General features: G+C 41.2%; 1 protein-coding gene across 1 annotated transcript in view; it reads left to right on the top strand.

Moving 5' to 3' along the window:
• The window catches only part of phlpp1 (PH domain and leucine rich repeat protein phosphatase 1), a 40,952-nt gene that overhangs the window by 8,807 nt on the left and 9,389 nt on the right, over positions 1–22,756 (top strand). Inside the window, exons 2-4 of the mRNA XM_008334302.3 lie at positions 16,362–16,558; positions 17,556–17,681; positions 19,579–19,727. Of these exons, the coding sequence (XP_008332524.1) occupies positions 16,362–16,558; positions 17,556–17,681; positions 19,579–19,727 (472 nt within the window). The remainder of the gene's footprint in view (positions 1–16,361; positions 16,559–17,555; positions 17,682–19,578; positions 19,728–22,756) is intronic.

The following is a 22,756-nucleotide window of genomic DNA, read 5'->3' as shown; positions in this document are numbered from 1 at the left end:
AGCACCGTTTACAGAGTGACTGGTGTCTAATAGAGAACTTTAGAACAGTCCTTGTTTGTTGCTATCACCTAGAAAGGAGATGCACATTTTGCTCTTTTGAAAGTTAAATGTCTGGAGACATTTTTTTAAACCTGTCAAAGTCTTAGAACTTTTTTGAACCCATCCTTGTATTCCAGAGTAATCTCTGTTATACTGAGCATGTCTGAGTCATCGACGTGTCACGTGCTGTGCAGTTACTGGTATCAACAATGCTGAGGTTTTATCTGCTGTACCAGGAAGTTACTTTCACCACTGCAGTTTGTTGTGCTCACACCGCTCAGACTAACTCTTCGTCCTGGTTACTGTTTCCTTTGCAGTCCCACACTTTTAGCTTTGCTTTTTATTAAACTCCACTTGGCTGCCGTGCCACATTGGCTTCCTCTACTTCCTAGTTCCTCCGGTTAAATACTTCCCTTTTGTTATTCTCTCTGTCTCCTTTTCTCTCTCACACACATCCACTGCCCTTGCACCCTCTCCCTCCCCCACCCCCACCACACACACCTCCTCCCCTCTCTTGGTGCCACTGTGTTCACATGGCCCCAGCATGTGACATGAAGCCAAGCCAGAACACCCCGGATGCCCACTTCGACCCTCCACTGTTTCAGACCTTGTTAAATTTTAAACAACACAAAGGGCAAGGAAAGGAGGGAGAGAGTGAGTGGAGGGTGAGGAAATGAAAGAGGAAGGACTTAGCGTGAACAGGCAGGGGAATGTGCCGAGGCATCACAGTGTCGTTCATTCAGCCGTCCTGTCTCAGTGCATCATCAGGAGAGCTGTCCTTTAATAGAAATCTCTTGTGTGTGAGCAGTCTCCCTGTCTCTCTTCTCTGTCAGTGTTGAACAAAGGTAATTGTAGCTGAGGAGCTGATCTGGAATCAGATTACGTTGTTGATTGTGCCTTTTATATTCCCATGCATTTTTTATTACTGTCAGGGTTTTTTTTATGATAATGTTTGTGGGGGGAAAAAAAATCTAATTTCATAATAATATCTTTGAAAGTTAAGTCTGAACAATAACAAACAATATGTATGTTAATAATCTGCCCTTAGAAAGTGCTTTTAAACTTTCCCTTCATCATCAATTAACTAATTACTTAATTAATTTCAGTCAACAACTCAAACATTTTTGCTGCCACCACAGACAGCTCATATGTTGACATGTAATAAAGTGCATATAAATGCTTTGACAGCAGATTTGTTGGCTGACAGCGTTACAACAATATTATTCTTTGTGTACAGAAAAGAAGTATTGAGTAGTAATGTGCAAAAGTTTAAGGCAATAGATAATGTTTTAGCATATAAGGGAGTAGCGCTGCTGCCTGTAAATGCACTAACTGTCGTTCAGGTGAATAGTATTAGGAGCAGCTGACACCAAATAATGAGCACTGTTTTGAAGAGGGATGTTGTCTTAGAGTTCCTGCTGCTGCTTCACTGAATTAATGAATACATTGTTCTGAGACAGACAGGATTAAAACAGGGAGGATGAATTACAACAGAAAATATTCCTCTCTGCAGGTCTGCTGCCTGACGTGTCTGTGAGGGAATATAATAATCCTAATAACTGACAGTGAGAGTGTACTCTGGGAAGACCGTGATGTTTAAAGAGCATGGAGGATTCCAGACACATTACAAAAGAAAAGTGTTGAATTTCAGCTGTTGACATTAAGGTAACACAAAGTTTCTGACACCATAAAAGTTCATTGTACTCGGCGTATTTGCATAAACTCCATGTTCCTTCCATTGCAGAAGGCCTGATTTGTTGTGCAGCTCCAGTGGTCTGTCAGTTGTCCTTAAGGAGGATTTATGGCGGTGCTATTCAGAAGGGAGCCACTATTGGCTGAAGAAATTGAATGTGTCAAGCTTTGACTTTAATACGTCCCTGCTTCTTTCTGTCACTGGCAGGCATTATTAATGGAGTGGTACAAATGAGTGGGGGAAACCCAGGGTTACAAACAGGCAGCAGTGCCTGCGAGATAATTAATCACTGACACACAATCACACACGTTTAAACTCTATGTATGTGCACTCGACAACAATCAAGTCCAACCTTTATTTGCGACACCGACTTACCAATTAGTGTTCTGGTCTCAGCCCTGTAGCCTCGGCATCAGAGTGAGGTGTCATCAGACTGCTCTGACCTGTATCACTGCTGCCCCCTCGTCCCTGGCTCTTGTATTTCACCCTCTCCTGATGATGCACTCCCCCGGGGTTTTTGGGAAGGGAGGAGATAGAGGGAGTGGGGGTTTGAGTGTCTCAACCTTGTCAACCTCTGTGTCTGTGAAGAGGGCTTATTGCACAGGTGCTTATGCTAACAATACCTCACTTTCTTCTGTTTTCCCTGCTCTTTTGAAGCCCCAATCACAGCACCAGGCTCTGCTCTTCATCAAAGCTGCATGGGCTGATACAGAGACAGGCCGCCTGTGTGTAATTGCCATTAGCACCTCATGAGTGACAGAATGTGGAGGCTGAGGTGACACCATGACATTGGTGATGAGCAGCCGGTTTCCCAAACCTCGGGTAAATCACGTTTGTTAGAGAACATGGAATGGACATGACATTAAAAATCATACGTAGAAAGTCTCTTATTGTTTAGTCTCTTTTGAAGGCAGACAAATTAACACATTCATTATAAATGTGTTCATGCAGATCTTGGTATTTTAGAAGGTTAAACAGAAATATTGCATTTGTTTTTACAGGACAAAAACAACTTGTTATCACGGCTAGACTTGTGTGTGTGCTGCCACATCATCGTTTTCCACAAACTAAAGAAAACAGCAGATGAGGTCATCTTGGTTATGTGGGCTTTGCCTGTCACTGCACTTTTCTAGAAGAACTTTGTATGAAAGCAGAATATTCATTCAGCCTTAAAATGTAATCACAATACTGTGTTTACATTTGTTTTGACTACTTTCTTTAAGTTGATTTATTTTCTTTTTCTAAGGAAACATTAATGAGCTGCACTTGTCCATGACTTATCTATGTCCCATATGTTATGACCTCAGGGTTTATTATGTTACACAGCATGTCATAATGAAGCTCATGGTGGGGGATGTAAGAAGGTTTTACAGTTTAAGGCACATGAGCCATCTGTGTGTTCCCATACATTCCTTATTTACTGCAAGATTTTTTTAATCACACTTTTAGTACACGCAGTTTCTTTTTTTTTTTCTATTCAAGTCTCTGAACAAGCCTTGTCCTGTGCTGGTCTGAGATCTGCCCAAGTGAAGGTGAGCGCTGCATCATTCATGAGTGTGTGCCATTCTATGCTTGGACAGCAGTGACCTGTAGTTGTCAACAGTGCATCCTTGAATGTGATGGTGCAAACTGTGGTGCGGACACACTGCAGGGACCGCTGGCGTGTGGAACACTGTGAGTGGGCCGGTCTGTCTGAGCCCTAAGAGGAAGCTGAGAATGCTGATGAGGACGGAAATAATAATGTGGTCATCCACAGGAGTTCTGCTTTTTACTATTCATTCTCTTTGTAGATACAGAATTTTTTGTGCCACTGGTTCCCAATTAATTTAAAAAATAGCCTTAGCCAAGTGTTTTTAAGTGTGAATGACAGGAGGTTGTTTCATGGGGTCAATAATTTCAACAATATCCAACTCAGACATTTAACTCAGAGTCAGAGATCTGCCGATAGAAAAAAACTTTGTTGATGATAATGATAATGATGATAATGTACATACTGCAGCATTTTCACATACTCTAAATACCCTGTCGTCAGGGGCTGAAGAGGAAGCTCTAAGCCCTCATTAGGGCTGTCATCTAATATTGGAGCCTAAAAATAATTTTTCTCAAGTTGCCTTTTTTAATTATCATTTTTATTAATAAAAGAAAAAATCAGTTTCATTTCAAATAACATGTCTGTGGGCGCAATTTATCCCCACTAAGAAAGAACTGTAAAAGGTGAACGGCTTATTATAGAGATAACCTTTTGCCAAGAACAGCAAAAGGCTTTGAGCTGAACTTAAATAAAAGATCCAGTCTGAAATTCTGGAGAATTTCATCACAATATCTTTATAGATGCATTAGCCTGAACTGCAGATGACATATTAGATCAGTTATATTTTTAGGCCTTAAATTCACACAAAATATTTTGCCTAAACAGACCTTCTAATTTTAATAATAATTTGAATGTTACAACAGCGTAGAGCAGAATGGATTTTACAGTTGTTATAGAAAACAAAATGACATCAAACACACACACAGAGGAAAAAAACTGGAAGAAATCTCCATCTGATCCAGAATCAGTGTTCAGCTCTCTAACCCAGCATAGTGAAAGTGACACAGTTTGCCACTAGAAAATAGTAGTCATCAGCATCACGTGGTAAAATAGTAAGAAACACAAATTGCTTTCCTTTTTTAATGGGTGCTGGTGTCAAGGGAAGCTTTCTGATTGGGTGGGCTTGTGTGCAAATAAGACCCGTGTTGCTACACGGCTACTGTTAGTGCTGCCGCTGTAGCGGGCTGATAGGATTGCTCACTGAGGCCAAGAATGAATCAGTCTAGCCCAGGAGGAATTCTGATCCTGATTAGCCTTAGAACCCAGCAGTGGGAAAGTGGGGGCTGGGTTACATGTCGTCTGTGAGACTTGTACCTATGTCGCACTGAAATTGTCGAGCATACTCAGGAGTTTTTGGCCATGGGCTGAAAGCACTGAAGAAAAGCAATTAACAGCATTTATACTGTCAGTAGTTGCTCTGCCCTTTGCTATTTTTATTCAAGTTTCTGCTGTGAATTCTTTAGTGACAAGTGCGGGAGTCTTATTTGAAAAAGCAAGTTCAACAAAATATGTTTGGTTAAAGTCTCATTCTTATATGAACGATGTGGATTTTTTTTTCACCCAAGGATGGGATTCCCGTCTGTGTAGTCTATTATAACCTCGCTGGGTTAATGTTTAGATGGAAGTCAAGATCAAAAATTAACCTCATCAACTCAAATAACCGTAATAATCGTAAACAGAGGTTAATGTGCATGTCGTTGTAAACATGCTTTCGGATTAATAGCTATTTGCGTGCCAACTTGTTAAATATAAGCAGTCAGTACTAACAGGTCAAAGGGAATCTTCCGCCTACTTCTGTAAATTGCATTGATTTTACTTTCCATTTACTTGGAAACTGGGGGAAAAACAGTCCAGTCGAATGGCCCACTTGAGGTTTGGTCATTGTTGGATTCCATTGCGGAGAAATTGAAAGAGAAGGCTCGGCGGTCTTTTCCAGTTAATGTGAATATGACTTGATAATACTTCAGCGTTGTGATACACTCTTATCTGTCAGATATATCAATACAATTTGAAATCATCCCCGTTCTAGTAGGATTAAAGTGTGTGGATGTGGACGACAGCTGGAGATATAGAAACCTGGAAAATGTAAGACCTTTGATTAAAGCTAAGACCTCCATTCCTTCCCTACTGAAGCAATGAAGAAAATACACACAGTAAAAATCTGGCTGGTAATAATCTGTGTGTGAGAGGGAGAGAGAGAGAGGGAGAGAGAGCATCTAAGAGAGGGAGACACATTACATAACCGGGCACAATGACTCTCCTGCCAATTTACTATCACACTGACTGCACTGTTCACACGTGTGCAGGCTTGCTTTATGTTTTCTATGGAGATGCAGCAATCCATTTTATTCTCACGCATTCACGACCTGTCAGTTATTCATTATTTCTCAACCGTGAATAGTCCTCCTCTTCCACACCAGTGACCGCGTTTATCATGCATTTTATGTCTATCTCCCAGAGCAGAATTACATAAACACCGCATTTGATGGGAAATAATTCAGACCTTTTGCTCACAGTGGGGTAAAAACTCTCTGTGGCCTAATGGAGATCTGAGTCGTTAAAATATGGAGAATAGCTGAGTTACTGAGCTGAATCATTTTATAAGGTATTCTGTCTAAATATGGAGTGATTTGCTGAATTCAAACTCTTCATGAAGAAGTTGAAGTAAAAATCAGTGATGACAACAGCAAAACACACACCACACAACAGCTGTGGTGTTTTGGCAACCAAGGCTAAGTCCCAAAGCTCATGTTTATATGACAGAATTGTCAGTTGTCTAAGGCGGAAAAACATTTTCTTTCTCACTAAGTGTAGATTCTGGGGAAAAATGCTTTGAAGCAGTTGTGTGTCATTGTCAGACTTGGATAAACCTGAATATGTGTTCCTTGGAAAAAGAACTGAAAATGGCCAACCATCTGCCCACATGATATCACGGACTCAAATTACCTGCAGTTGTCACTTAATCTGGCTCCCTCTATTTATTCAAGCACCAGGAAAATCACTTGTGAATGCACTGTGGGAATGGATTTGGTTGAAGAGAGCTCATAAAGGCTGGAGCTCATTATGGTCAATGAGGTTTGTAATTTGTTCATTAATACAGTATACTTACAGCTAATGGAAGTAGTTAATGGGAAGGGAGTAGTTGTGGTGCAGTGAGCTGGGTGGGTCATTCTCAGACCAGAACATGGTGGGGCGGCCTGTGGCCTAGAAGCTGTGGAAATGGGTTTGTAATCAGAGGCTAGCTGGTAGGCTGTGTTGAGCAACACGCGGAATTGCATCGTGTTTTACAGATGGGTGACATGTAGGCATTATAAATGGGAAAAAATATTTTAGTTATGTCCTTCTGGTCCAGCTTTATGTTGTATGCTACTTGTAATAATATTCTGAGCACATCAAAGGGCAACAGCACAGTCTTCAAATCGTTACCTGACTGTGACAGTTTTGCTGCAGCCCAACTACTGTATGTTTACAAAGGACAGATCAATACAATTTGCACTGACTGTACAGCTTCATCAGGATGAAGTGTCAAACAGGGAAAACAAGGTGAGCCGAAGTAACACTTGTTATTACAGCTTGAGTTCTAAGTTCAACTTTATTCATTTCTCATTCTTGTTGTGCACGGTTGAAGGTATAGTATGATTTCTGATAAAGTGATGAAGAAAACTAACCGTCCTTTTGCTTCTGGCTGCACAAAAACCGTGCCTCTATAGTCCTAATTCTGTCAGGCCAAGATAATGTGGTGTCTGGCGGATGGTGTTTTGTCTGTTTATTGTCACTCTGAATGCAAAGATACACAGATGAGCAAGATTAGATCTGCTTGCTTTGCTGCACTGTATCTGCAGAGAAGTAACAAGATATCTTTATGTATGAATCTGTCTGTACATTCTGGTATTTATCTGTGTGTACTTTTGCTCATATATCCTTGTTTTCTGTTACATGATATGCTAACAGAGCGATCTGTTTCATAGGTGCTGTATATGCATGTTGTGTTTACTGTATAGATAATGCCAGGGGAAAAAGCTCATTTTTGAAGTGGATTACTAAGCCCAGGTATGCAGTAATAGTCCCTACAGTAGTTTGGCCATAAAGATGAATGCACCGTCAGTGTCCGGAAACATGTGCAGTCCATGTGCATAACGTGAGTCGGGGCTGCATTTCTGCCATGACGCAGTATTCACGTCGGCCGTGCTGAGCCATATTGATATTTACTTGATAACCTCACTTGCGGTGCTACAGTCTACTTTTTTAAATTGTCAACGTTATCGATGATGTTTTGCAATCAAATGTGGTCGCTCAGTAAAAGATCGTGTTGGTGTTTTTACAGTGAGTGCACCAACTTTTCTGAAAGTGGAGCTTATGTTTGTGATTATATACACACTAACTCACGAACACGCTAAATAATTCATAAAGGGAGCTGTGTTTACTTTCCTATAGCCTCACAATAAAACACTGATTTATATCAATGCAGTTGATGAATGTATACAAACATACACAAACACACAGAGTACGCAGTAAACCCACAGGCAATTTTGTCCACCGTGACAATATTCACAGTCACTCTCACACACAAGTAGGTGAAAACACTCCCCTGAGACCTGATGTGTGTGTGTGTGTGTGTGTGTGTGTGTGTGTTTGGACGATCTGTGGGCTCTTTTTTTCCCCAATGTAACGTTTCGTAACACACACTCATTACATAACAGCAGCAGCAGTGCTGGCTGGAAGAGAGAGCAGAGAGGAGGGGAGGGGAGGAGAGGGCAAGGGGACCACACATCCATGTACGTCAGCATCCACTCCGTCCACTGACGGGGGGATTCGAGGGGCGAACATCTTCATTTATCACACATTCTGCGTCCAGATCTCTCATAATGAAACTCTCCTGGTTGTCTGCTGCCAACGACCTCTATTTTTAGGCAGATATTGATTGAATGACATGATGATGTGTGTTCACATTACAGCGGGTAGTGTGAAGGATGGCGCTGCTGTTGAAAATGCTGTTATGTCTTTCACTTAAGGGAACATAAATCATTTGTTTAAAAATTCATAGCTGCACAGCATGATTTATTAACCTCTTATTGGCCCTTTCCCCATTGTAGCCCCTCATCTCTGCTGTCGGGCTTGAGTTAGAAATGACTTGAATGATTGAATATATATACATACATTTTTGCTTCCATTACTGCCTGGGCTCATAAACACAGATTTGCACCAGAGTGACAGAACTGGGCTTTATGACCACAGGGAATGCAATATTTGTTTTATTCTGTTCCACACTTAGTCATACTGGGAATAGAAAGTGTTTGACTTTGAAAGTAAGTCATATTTAAGTTAAAACGTATAATTTAAGCTTACAGTGCACTTCAGTTTTTTCCTATGGCCTGTGAGACTACACACTCAGCCCCCTTAGTCATAACAGGCTGTTGACACGGGTCATAGCAGCGTTAATTTCATTGGCTAATAAGTTTGTCAAAGGTTTGGTCAATGATGTGGGGCCAGATGACGATAAGGAGTATATTTATGCACTGGTCAACTAATAATGAAATGGAAAGAACATTACATATTGCATCCTAGTCGACTAAAATAATTTAGATTTTTATCAGCTAAAACTGAAATGAAATCTGAACACTCCTACTGACCACGTTACGATTTAGTCAAAAGACAAAGTCAAAATTGTACATCAGAATTAACACTGCCCAATAGTAGTCATTGTACAGAGCCTTTATTAGGAGTTGTTGTTTAGCTTCCTTCACCCAGGGGGTGTAGGGTAATCATGGTTTTAATGGTGAAGATGTTGCAGGCCGCGACCTCATTTGGATTCAGGATGTGCCTCACTGGACTGAACGTGAGGGTCTTTAGCAGTTTGTGTTTGTAACCGTGCATGTGTTTTCTCTCTGACTGTGCCCTTCCTGGTGACATGTTTAAGAGAGATTAGCTATGGGAATGTGAGGTCACCCATCAAGCTATTAATTATCTACTTTGCTCTTTGTGTGTTACGGGTAATGGCAGTACATTTTCCCATATCCCTTCAGGCTAAAGATCCCTGTGCCTAAGTGCCGCATCATCAGCTGATAACTGAGGAGGTTGTGGGTTAAGACGTCTTGGCTGAGCTGTTTTAGCTGAAGGATGCTTGGTGATGACTGACAGTAGACAGGAGCACAAAGCAGAGTGACTCTCAGCTTCTGCTACAAAGACCCGAAGGACTCAGGCTTCTCTTTGGTTCACACAAATGTTTTGTTATAATTTGTCACTTTATGATATAGGATTTTATATGTTGATGCTAAAGTGCTGTAACCTTCCCCTACACAATCGTCCACATATCTGACTCACTCTGTTGAAACGATCAGACTCGAATGTATAATATGTTTTAATTATATATTATATAATATATTTAATTATGTTAAAAATTAAAAATGTTTCAACAATAAATGTCAGCAAGCTTCTTGGTAAAGGATTGAGTAAATAGTTATCCAGCTGATCAGCTCCTAATGGTGCTGTCCAAACACTGCAGAGTTCACAGCTGCTTTTCATCATTTCATAGTTGACTGCACATCTGAGGTGACTCAGACCCAGTCCGTTTGGGAACGTTTTCTTGGAATAAAAAAAAAAAAAAATGAAAATGAAATTCAGACATGACGATGCTTGAGGAATAAAAAAGATCAGAGGACCTCTGAATTTATTAATTAATTTATTACACTCCAAAATGAGAAGGACATGAACATCTGCAGCGCATTTTAATCAAATTCAAAAATTAATTCTGGAGACTTTTTTATGGGCAGGAATAAAGGGCCGCAGAGAAAGTCCGGGGGCTTTATCATCTGGACTGCATTATCTAACAGCTGTCCGAACATTTCAGAAAGGTCCAGTACAATGGACCAACAGAACGACATTGTCATCTTAAGAGACACCACTTAACCACTTGAATCTCAATCATCTTCATTATCATTTGGTGACTTCTTGTCCTAATAATGACGCTGTTTTACCCATAAAAACAGTGTCAGTGATCTGAGGGATCAGGGCCTCACTCAACACAATAGTCTTTTTTACATTGAACTGGTGTTATGTGGAAATACATCCACATAGTATAAGACTCCTTAACCAGACAATGGCCCCTCAGTTACAACACTAATTGCTAATTGCTACCACTCACTGTGTCAATGACAAATAGGCTGTTATTGCATATTATTTAAAAAAATATGCATTGCTCTCTCTTGCCACATATTTTAAATATGTCGATTTGTTATTATTTTTTAGTCTATTTTCTATTTGGAAATTTTCGTTTTGGAAACCATGACATGTCAATATGTGGTTTTCTCAGTTCTATTCAAATGCCTGTTTATTACATTTTTCAGGATAAAACATAACCCACCATATGGGAACTAAAGACTTGGACATGGACCCATACCAGAGTTATTTTCAAACGCATGGTTCCCAAATGAAATTGTCAGTTTTTTCTCTTTTATATAGAGATTTTCGTTACAGACCAGTTCCTAATTATTAAACCTTCCTCAAACGAAGTGTAGTTTGAGACATTTTCCACACTAACGTGCCCTCAATTCCAAGGGGAAAGCCATTTTCTATCTCGTGTGAGAACATCTGGCATCGTCTTCAAGATGTTTCTGTGAATAACAGGCTGCTAATTAGGGATCACTCGCATCAGAATTGTGAAACTAATCTCTGCTAATGAAAGACTCCACTAAATGTTGTGTTCACAGTTCAGCACATTGTGAAAGGTGCAACGGAGTAAGGAATAAATGTGGAGAAAAAGGCAGAAGAACACATTAGTGACTGGAACGAGCAGCCTGTCAACCTTGATGGTCTTTGCCACCTTTCAGCGGGGCTCGTCAACGGCTGCCTGCCTGAGCAGACAGTCGGCTTCACACAGCCCGTCACTTTAGATCCCAGTAACCACATTAAGTCTTTCACATGGACTGAGGAGAGGGAGGAAGGAGGTTAGTGACTGAGGCAAAAAAGGGATCTGATCAGATATAGAAACACTTTTATTCTCTCAGCTGCAAAAAGTCAGACACCTCAGTCAATCCTTTCTGGCTTTGTCAGTGCACTGATGTGTTCAAACTGAACGGTCGTGCCCTTTTTTAAGTCAGAACTTTAATCGATTTTTAGGTGATTGTTTGTGCTGTGATGTGTAAAACTATGATTGAAAAAAAAAAACAATATAAGCCTATATGTATTTATAGTCTTACGATTTTACCATCCAGTGCACCACATCTGTCACCGCCTATAGAAAAAGTAAGCGTGTGCCTATGCAGGCTCGTGCTCTGCTGTGACTTATGTGGGTCATTGATGCCCTACGGTACAGCGTGCCCCAGTCCTGCAGTGGAGGTGTGCTGATGTCAGGCTGCATTTACTGGGGTAAGATGATTAACCATGGATGCATTCTTGTTGTAATAACTGAGAAAATCCAGGGGGTAAAAAAAACTACCGGTCTAAGGAGGTCAATGAAAATTGCACAGTGATGAAAAAAAGGGCAGCAGGGGAGAATTCTGGGAAGAGCCTTAGCCTTGTATTGGGAACATGAGCTGAGAATATTGGCAAACATGAGTTGTGGCTCTTGTGTTTGACCTCAGGAAATTCTCTGTGCATTAGCATTTAGAAAACATTACCTGGTCCTTGATGGTAGCAGCTGATTCACATCTGCACACCCCTTCTTGAATAATACAGTAAGTTGTGGTTAATAGGTTTACCATCTTAAACTAGCTGAAATCAGAAACTCTTTTGTGACCCATCTGCCTGTGCACTGAAATTCTCCCCAGAACGTCATATCATATAATCACCCCAGCAAATATGAGTGTAAATTGAGCTCCATTCACTCATTTAATTATCTCCATCTGCTTTATTCCGTGAAGAATCACAGGGGATCGTTAACAAATCCTCACTGACATCGGCCAAAATTAGCAGCACACCTTGGAGAGATTCAGTCACTGAAGCACTGCCCTGTTCATCTCTGTAACTCAGGTGGCTGCTTTTCAAAAAGTGACCTGTCTGACCATTAGACATTTGCTACTTCTTCTATTACACTCCTCTGATTAGCAGAGTAGAACCAGAGACGGTTGGCATTGTGGTAGCAGGCCAACCTGATGGCAGTAGCACCATCACTTCCTCCTGACAGTTAATATACATGAGTATTGACACTTATTTTTTGTTATTGTTATTTGGAAGTGAAAATGGGGGTGAGAATATAGAGGCATGATTTAAAGCACATCCTGCATCCCAAATTGTCCCGGTGAACTGATGACCTTTTGCTGATGCAACAGTTCTGACTGCTGCTCTGCCTTAGAGCCAATAAATTCTGATTATATTGCAGAAAAAGAATCACTTTCACATTCAAGTGAAAACAGAGTTGTTTATTAAATGTTTCCAAAATAAACATTTTACAGTGAAAATTGATCTCCCTGGATCTGGTCCTTGACTTTTTTTTTTACCACTGCCCTGACGCTGCTAGAATGGTAGTTCTCATCATTGAAAGTGAGATTAGTAATAAAGGGTTTTGTCTCATCGCGCTAATGTGTGTGTGTGCGTACGTGTGTGTTTCCCCTCTTCATTGGTAATTGGAGGGGAGGGGACTGCTTTTCTCAGAAGCTGGGGAAAAAGGAAGGAAGTCCTCTCCAGTAACCACCACAGACACACACTGTGTCAAGTCGTGCTCCTGCAGGCAGTAGGTCTAGGAATAGCCTGTGACTCCTGTGCAGGAACACACCCACCATGTGAGGCCCGTCTATTATTTTTAAATTCACATCACATGCAGCGCCCACAGATTATGGGATGCACCACTATGACTAACATCATTGCCGCTGAAAATATTTTATTAGTGTGGGTGGCCGTAGGTTTTTTCGAGTATCTGAAATATAACTGTCTGTTATGATACACTTCACCTACTGTGAGGGTTCCACAAGACCATCCTTCTCTGTGGTCCAGCCCGATAAACAGGATGCTCACGCGTGAGTCCCGCCCAGCTCGGAGCTTCCTCCTCTGTAGATTCCCATGTTCAGACTGAAGTTTCCAACTGCATCTTGTCTTTCTCCTTTCTGTAGGAGATAATAGTAAAAGGTGTCAGCACTTTTTTAATACAAATGACCACAAAATCAGACTAAATGTGTTGTTTCCATCTGACAAAATAAATGTCTATTTTTGAACCATCATCACTCATGGTTGACATTTACATGGAGGAACATATGGCAGTAGTTAATAACTGTCACTGTACGTATGTTGTATGGATGACAGCGAGAGAAGAGGAGGAGGAGGCAGGGTAAATGGTGTGTGTGTGTGTGTGTTGGTGGATATGCATGTGTGGGAGAGATCTCCTTCCAACAAAAGGCCTAAAAATAGTACGAATCGGTCCATGTGACATATTGAGGCTAAAAGCTTGTGAATAATTTGTCTAATGCAACACAGACCCCCTTTTTCTAAGCACAGTCATGAAAAATATGTTCCCGCTGGTTAACTCTGCCAGACAGTGCAGTTGAAAACGAGGGTAACCAGTCTGTACAGTACAGTCGTCCCACATGGAAGTGCACATGGAATTGGATTCAATCAGTGATTATCCACCAATTACATGTGTTCGTGGTCTTTGATGTGCTTTTTGTACTTTTGTAATGTATAATCTAAACAAAAAAATGATCTCTTTTTTTAATAACTACATATTAGCATAGACATCACCTGGAGTAATATACTGATAATAATACACATGCCTATGTCTTTCTTTAGCGTGTCCTGGGGACTCGATGGTAACGATGACCCTTTTAAGACAGATAAAGACCTCCTTGATGATTCCATCCATGCACACTCCACTTGTTTCAAAAGTGAAATTTAATGAGTAGCAAGTCATGATGGAAAAATAATATCCAGAGGGCAGTTTTGAGCTTGGTGGAACATAATTGTATCAGCATCAAAGCTTGATGTTTTCTTTTTTTTTTAACCAAGATAATGTCCATTATTTTTCTATCTATCTATCTATCTATCTATCTATCTTTCTATCTATCTATCTATCTATCTAACTATCTATCTATCTATCTATCTATCTATCTACCTATCTATCTATCTATCTTTCTATCTATCTATCTATCTATCTATCTATCTATCTACCTGCCTCAGTGTTCTGTTCTCTGTTCTCTGCTCTTCACTTCACCACCATCTATTAACAGCTTTGGACAGAATGTGAGTTTTATTTGCTATTAAATAAGCATATTCCTGTTTGGCTCGTATAAATAGTCTTTCACTCATCATTAATCTTAAAAAGCCAGCACAAGCATTAATCAAAGAAATGTGAAATATTCAGATGTTAGTTTTATACAGTGATTTATAAGTATTACTATTATGGCTTCAAGCACAGTTGGATTTTTGGTATAACTGAGGTATCACATTAACAGTAATTGCCCCCTCTATATAAATACATAATAAATAAATATACTTGAAGTCTTTTTATTTTCACACTCAGCGTGACTCAGTTAGCTTTATATTCTTTACAAATCATCACATTTCACCCTCGTGGTCGACACGAGTTTTAATCAGCGTTTGACAATATTGTGACACACTTGGCATAAATCAGTGGAAACACAGCTATTGATTTCTCCGTTAACACGATTGTTTAACAGGGGAACGGTTGTAGGGCTTCACGTTGCGGGTGAAGATCTGCTAAAATCATTAAAATAAAATGAGTAAGTGACCTGACCTTAGCCCTGACCTCATCAGCTCATGGAGCCAACCTGGGGTGGGAACGTTAAACTCTGCTGAGTGTGTTGAATAATGGTGCTGGTTAGTAAAACTGGTCAACTGTGAAGAGGTGAATAATTAAATAGAGGTGTATTGATGTTCAGCTATTTTGTCTTTCTGTCCTACTGTATGTCTAGAGTAGTGTTTTTCAACATTGGGGTCGGAACCCCAAGACGGGTCGTCTGGAATTCACCCCATTTGAATTCCAGCTGAAATATCTAGTAATTGATTGGTAAAAAAAAGTACGTTATGTAAAAAATATGTTTTCAAATAATTATTTTTCTTTTTAAAATGATTCTTAAAAATCCCCACACAGTTTTAAATGATGTATTCTTTCACTTTCATGAATATAAATCAAGTTCAAATGCAGCATAGAGTGAGATGTATAGTATTTAATTGCAGCAGGTCAAGGAACCAGAGAAATATTCATACTGTGGCTCAGAAAGAAAGACATGTTGGTGTATCTTTTCAATAGATTCCAAACAAAAGAAAAATGTCAGGTAGAACTTGCCGCAAGCACGAGGGAAAAAAACAAACAAACAAAAACAAGAATAAATAATAGAAAGACAAAGTATCAGTCAGGCTGCTGGACGAAAAGAACCAGAATGACTGGAGGAGAATGAACAGCACATGCCAGCCTGGGGGAGGGTGGGGGGTTACAGAGGTGTAGGTAGACAGAGAGCAGGTGGATGTTTGGACAGAATGTCAAAAACAGCCTGGCTGACAGAAAGCCTGATAAGCAGCCTGACAGTCAGGTTTGGCAGGCATGAGATTAGCACATGAGCACAGGGCATGTAGGGGAGGAAGACAGATGGCTGAAATTAATACATGTAACTCAGAAACAGTGCGTACATAACATGAAAGTGACGCATGTGATATTGAGTTTGACAGAGAGAGAGATAGTTGCACTTACTGCCTATATAGACTTAGAGAACTTAAAAAATATTACTTAAACTGATATTCGTATTGATTCACTTTTTCAGGCACAGAAAAAAAATAACAATGCAGATGCTTCATTTTTCAAGACAATAATAAAAGTGTCATAAAAGTGCATGACACTTGCACATCTGTTTGACTCACCAGTGTGAACCACAAAAAAAATCACAAAATTAGAAAGTGATCTAACAATCTGATTAGAGAAATTAGAAGACAACATTCTAAATTAAATTGATAAACGTTAACACATCGTTTGTTGCTTAAAATGATCTTCAAGTAATTATTTTAGCCGATTTTTATTCACAGGTTGTATTTTTTTTTTTTTACTGTGACATTGTATCCTGTCAACTAAACAACATCTGTGATGTTCTCTGTTTCCAGGAAAACCCCAAAGCATCGAGAATTCGGAGCGGGTCCAGCTGTCGGGGACGTACAATGTTCGAAAAGGGAAGCTTCAGCTCCCAGTCAACCGCTGGACCAGGCGGCAGGTCATCCTTTGTGGCACCTGCCTGATAGTCTCTTCTGTGAGGGAGAGCCAGACCGGGAAGATGCACATCCTTCCTCTCATTGGAGGAAAAGTATGTAAAAATATCATCAGGCAGCGGGGCTTGGCTGCTGTTGCAGAGTCATTACTCTCCCTCATCTAGGGTTTATGTAATATACACTCTGGATGATAAACTCAATGTCACATCAGCAGTGAGCGCCCTGCCAAAGTCTTATTACCCTCTGTGAATGACTACTGGCGGGGAGGTTTGTCCTCGATGACATTTCACCCTCAACAACTGTTTGTCCTTTAGTTTCCACTTTCAGTCACCTTCCTCCTTTTCTGGCTTTAAGTGTGAACGATAATGTGAACAAACTGAAAATGTCTTTATCTTCCAAGCTAAAGTCATGATATGCCTCGCTATCTTTCGGCAGAGGGATTGTTACAGCCAGTAGATTTATTTACACTGTAAAAAAAGAAGAAAGTTTTACGGCTTTGTAAATCTGCACTGCTAGCGCTTCACATGTAAGAGCTCCTCTGAAAAGCTGTTTCCTCCTTTCAGCATGACACGGAGCGCTCACCACCACGCCTGATTTTTTAAAAAAAATTCTTTTGAATTTCTCACGCAACACATGACCTCTGGTCAGCCATTCATGCACGTGGTGCCTCTGCATGTGCCTGTATCCTGTGAGTCTTTCACAGAAAAACACACACACCGTAAACTTCTCAGCCATTCATTCACAGAGTCCATTGGCCCCGGAGTGGCTGTGTGTGACTTTGCGTGTCTAAAAAAGCAATTTCACATTCATACATTCCTCCTCATGTCATGCACATGTTCATTTTTACTATCATGCGTGCATCATGCATTTTCACATCTAGGCTTCTGCTCGACTGGGATCGTTTCCCCCGCAGCTCCGAGGCATCTTTGGTGTATCAGATCAAAAAGCTGATTCATACATGTTAAGGTTTAAGGTTCACTGTGTATTACGCTACAGGCACGTATTTATATTTAGAGGAGGAGGTCAGAGATGGCACTATTTCAAGTTCTAATGTCTCTCCTGTGTTTATGCATGTGTGTGTGTTCGCCGTAGGTGGAAGAGGTGAAGAAGCACAATCACTGCTTGGCCTTCAGCTCGGCAGGCCCTCAGAGTCAGACCTACTACGTCAGCTTTGACAGCTTCACGGAGCACCTGCGCTGGCACAGACATGCCGCCAAGGTACTGCAGATGTGGGCGCATGTGTGTGTGTGTGTGTTGCATTAGACAAGGGGAAAGACAGGACACAAGCATGTGTCCCCCAGTGATATTCTTCTGGGTCAGCTGCGTTGTACATTATGCATGACTGCAAGTATGAAATATGGCACTGTACTCACTGAGGTCCAACCAGCCGTATAAGTGGGTGTGGAAGTGCAGAAATACACCAGGAAGGAAGTAGAAAAGAGATGTGATGTCCCTGTAGTTATTGATATGCTAATAATGCGTTGATATAAATAAACAATAAAATGAAAACTGACCTGATTATAAAATTAGATTTCGGTCTCTTTGTGCTCCCTCTACTGTTGCCCCACTTCTTAAATGTCAGGTCTCTGAAGCGGTAGTGAGAGACTGTTGGATGCCTACGATGTGAACAAAGTTGCGCGCCAAAAATAATCACACACTTATAGATAAGCATCGCTTTTAAACGAATGGTTTTGGAAGTAGTTTAGGATCTACAAGAGAGACAGTGCTTTAGACCAAGGTGTGGCCATTTATCAGCTCTTGAGATAAAGTTGCACTGCAGTGTCACGACAGGCCTAATGGGTAGACAGCCAGATAAAGCCTGCTGCCAAGTATCAGAGAGCAACACACATAGGCCACAGTTGTCTCTCAGACTTTGTAAAAATCCAATAAAACCAAAATCTTTATTTGATAACGCACGCACTTACGTTCAAAGAATCATCATTAACTGTGTTCTATTTATGGAACAAAAAGTAGAAATTGACAGGTGTAGGGCCATGTCTACCTCTGGGTCATATCCCATATTTTCTTGATGTATGTATTTCGATGGTTTGATACAGTACATGACAGTACTAACTTGTTTTTTTTTTTTTTTTTTGCTGAGACATGACTTCGGAATCGTTCTTTGGAAAAAGGTTTTCTGTTCTGATATTGTATCACCTTGAAAGCTGTGCTCAGGCAGGTCACACCCATCTGCCTTGCACGGTATTATTTTTCTCTCTCGTGTGATTTCTCAGCTTCTAGCCGCCATCGCCGTTAAATAAAAATATAATATAGTATAAATAGAGTTATAGTAGTTAAGTGAAACAACTCTGTTTCAATATTTGTTTGAACTAAGGATGAGTTGACTAATGACTATTTCATTAGTCACTTTGGAAAATTAGTTGAGCATTTATATTATGTCAACAAAAATCCTCTTTTTTTATACTTCTTAGATATGACAATAAACTGCACATCTTTGAAGAAATGTTATTTCTGTATTTTAATGGAACTCTCCTTTAAGGACAACACACAGCACTAGCAGAGCAGAATAAAGAACGCCCAATTCACTGCCGGCCACTTTGTAGTTCACACACACACACAGAGAGAGACTCTCTTTCTCTCTTCCTCTTTCTCCCCCTCTCTCCTCTCTTTTGAACTCAACTAGGCCACTGCCAGAAACTCTCTTTTCTAAATATTAACAGGGACCCAGAGGGCCACTCAGAATAGGAGCCTGGAAAGTGGCTGTATGTGCCCCAGTGACGACGGCTGAGCCCGTGGCCAACTCCGGCTTGAACTGTTCAAGTTCACACAGAGTAGATGAAGGAGACGCGGACATTTAAATGCTGCTGTTTCGTTTTTATCGCGTCCTGTGTGCTCCTGGACATTTGACTGCCAAATAATGAGAGGTTAACTGCTCCAAACACCTGCAGTTAGATAAGAGGACGTGGTGTGCAGAGTTAGGCGGCTAACCTGCTCACTTCCCTTTGACTATCTTATCGTTGAAACGATTAGCTGTTGACTGACATTTGGCCCAAAAACACAGAAGGAAAGTTAATCCAATGAAACGTCCTCCTTCCTTTTTGTCTTTGTCACTAACCGTTTCCCTCCTCTTACTCTGCTTCCTGTCTGAACTCAGATGGTGTCCCAGAGAATACACTCGGTGGACCTGTCCTGCTGCAGCCTGGAGCAGCTTCCTACCAACCTCTTCTACAGCCATGACCTCACCCACCTTAATCTCAAACACAACTTCCTGCCAGCAGATGAGCGGCTGCAGCAGCTGCACAGGTACTGTGGTGTGTCTTCTCAGAAATACAGTGAACGTGTGAAGCTGAATCACAAAACATTGTAGTCAGTGGATTATGGAAAGAGGAGAGGTGGCTGAGTGTTTTCAACGAGCTGCTACGGGCAAGATGGGACATGAAGGTTGAGATCAGTCACACGTGAAGTGGACACGCTATGAGAAGCGTTAGGGAGAAAGACGAGACACAGGAAAGCTTAACTGCAAACAGAAGGCTGTAGCCGACGGCGCTGGACATCGTCGGCTTTTACCTACAAAACACGGGCCATTCGTCTGAGCGGCCGAGCCCACAGTAACCAAGGAGGGTTGGCCAGGGATGAGCTGTAGCAGACCGAGCCAAACATGCTCCGAGTCCAAAGGAGTAGACGCATCTGCAGGGAAGCTTTTAATGTCTTTGGCTTCCCTCACTTTTTCTCTGTAGGCACCATCTGCCGCTTGCTTATCATGGTCCCAGATTAAAGCCCACATGCATGTTGGAATTAGCATTTATATGTACACTGGTGCATACGGATGACTGTCTCAGCATCTTTTTTCTGAATATTATTGCAAGCAGGCTTCATACCGTTGAGTTGTGTCACTTGTGAAAATCTGATGTGTAAATCTGTGTTTGCCCAAGGAAGTGGTTTGCGGAGAGGGAGAGAGAATGAGAGGGAGAGAGACAGATGTGAAGGTTTGTAATGATTTCTGAGGAGACATGGTTTTCTTGAGAAACAGTCGGAGCTAAAAAATGAAGTCCTAGTATGTATCATGTGACATGGATCAGAGATGCTCTAGTTTCCACTGTAACCTACAACGGTTGACGTCAAAGGAGCTGAAGTCAAAACAGGACTTGTGGGAGCGGCCTTTGTGAATGAGGGTGTTTGTGTTTTGAACTGGAGCTTAGTGTGAGTCTGTGTGTGTTTCTGTACAAACACTGGTCCTTCGCTGACACACTGTACCACCTGCAGCGTTGGTGTTTCATATTTTCTCCAGGGCAGTAGATTGTGTGAACCTGCCACACTCCTTTCTGTCCTCTCCTCTCCTCTCCTCCGTTGGCCAGCTGGTGGCTGAACTGCCAATCAGATATGCAGAATCAGTTGTCCGGGATGCAAGCTTTTTCCTCTGGCATGGGAACGTTTTCCGGAAATGTTTCTCTGCCCCCAGACAGAGATCACCACTCGCATGCTAAGGGTTCCAGCTGACGTTCCGTGCATCTCATTGAATCTTTGCCCTGTTTATCTACATATTTATGAAAGTTCAGCGAGGAAAATCAGGAAGCGAGTGAGTCATGGAGGGGACAGAAGTCAGAGCGGTTACAGAAAGACAGAGATCGGAGATAAAGTGGGGCATCTGAGGCCATGTACTGTAAAGGGATTAAACTACATTAAGTATTATTTTTTTCGGCCTTCGGGGGCAGCAGCACAGGCTTTCAACAACACCAGTAGATGCATTATTATTGTATAATCAATACTGTCACTGTGTCCTTTGTAATAATGTTACTTTTATATAACAATGCACGGGTTTCATGTGCCGAGAACAAATACTGGAGACAGAGAACAAATGATATCGGAGATGAAGCCATCAAAGGAGAGAGAGAGAAGATAAAGAGTAAGACTGATCGTGAAGATGGGAGACGGAAAATTGAAACAAACGCCTGAAGCGTCTGACAAAAAATGTTTTTATTTCATTTCTTGCTGCATGTTTGGGATTTATCAGATTTAATTGAATAATGAGTAGAACATATCCATAAATCTCAGTTTATTAATCAAGGATTTAATCAGCTCCTAAATTAGTTTTCATTACTTACTGGTTCTGATTGCTTTAATGGCAGAAAATGAAATAAAAACCTTAAACGTATGCATTTTAAATAACAACATTATTGATGTGGGATATTCTTGGTTTTCATTTTGTCCTGATAAAATCCAGTAAATCCAGAGGCAGCTAACTCCAAACTCTTTTGATCCAGCTTTTCGGTCCAGCTGGCTTTAATGTGATTTCTGCTTCGGCCGTCTCTCTGCCAGCCGATGTTCATGTCCGACAAATGCAACTTCTTTGCGGATGAAAAGTGTAGATTGCAGACGGATCAATGAGAATGACATTTGAAGGCAGGACGATTGGAACTGTGAACCAGAATGGTGAAAGTAGACGTTAAATCGACGAGGAAGGCAGAGGAAAGGGATTAGAACACGAGGATAGAGTGACAGAGCATGACACACACACACACACACACACACACACACACACGGAGAGTCTGAGGGGGTATGAGCATTACTCAGCAGAATGCAGCGGGTGATTTGTGGTGAAAAGACATTTTCCCACACACCCCCAGCCACTGTCGGCAGGAGTCACCCTCAGCTGGAACTACTTGGCCACCCCAATCAATAGCGATGACATCTTGTTTGCTTCTTTTGCTCCATCAACATGATGAACGATGAGTGGGAATGTGTCTAAACGTGCGTGCGTGTGTGTGTGTGTGTGCGTGCGTGTACACTCAGGGAGAAAAATCTGACATCTTTCCAATTTAAGCACCTGCTACAGGCTGTGCTGCTAAAACGGTGTGCTGCCAATCTCTGGCTCGACAGAGCTGCTTTATCTCTGAGCGTGATAGGTGAAAGGTTGTGTGTCTGTGTGATTGTGTGTGTGTGTGGATGGGTAAATACAGATTTAGCATATCCTCCCCCCTTTCCTCTTCACTTCCTCGACCGTTCCTCCCCACTGAGGGTCTAACCCCTGTGAAGGTCATCCCTGTGTGTGGAACACCACAGTAAATGCCATTGGTAATCAGTGTTTGAAATAACAACACACACATCAATGCCGTCCTTATTTGTGCAGCAACAACTTCATGTGGAGACTTTTTTTTACTTGTAAAAGTTCACTGCAACATCTCAGTGAAAACTTACAATAATAAATGAATACCTATCTGCTGTGGTGTAAAATAATGTAAACAGAATAAAACAACATCTGCGATCTCTCCTCTCTTCTTCTTCTTCTTCTTCTTCTTCTTCTTCTTCTTCTTCTTCTTCTTCTTCTTCTTCTT

Source organism: Cynoglossus semilaevis, chromosome 20, assembly GCF_000523025.1.
Source record: "Cynoglossus semilaevis isolate Cse_v1.0 chromosome 20, Cse_v1.0, whole genome shotgun sequence".
NCBI classification, from domain to species: Eukaryota; Metazoa; Chordata; class Actinopteri; order Pleuronectiformes; family Cynoglossidae; genus Cynoglossus; species Cynoglossus semilaevis.
Note: the sequence above shows the minus strand (reverse complement) of the source record. Positions and strands in the feature narration are given on the sequence as shown.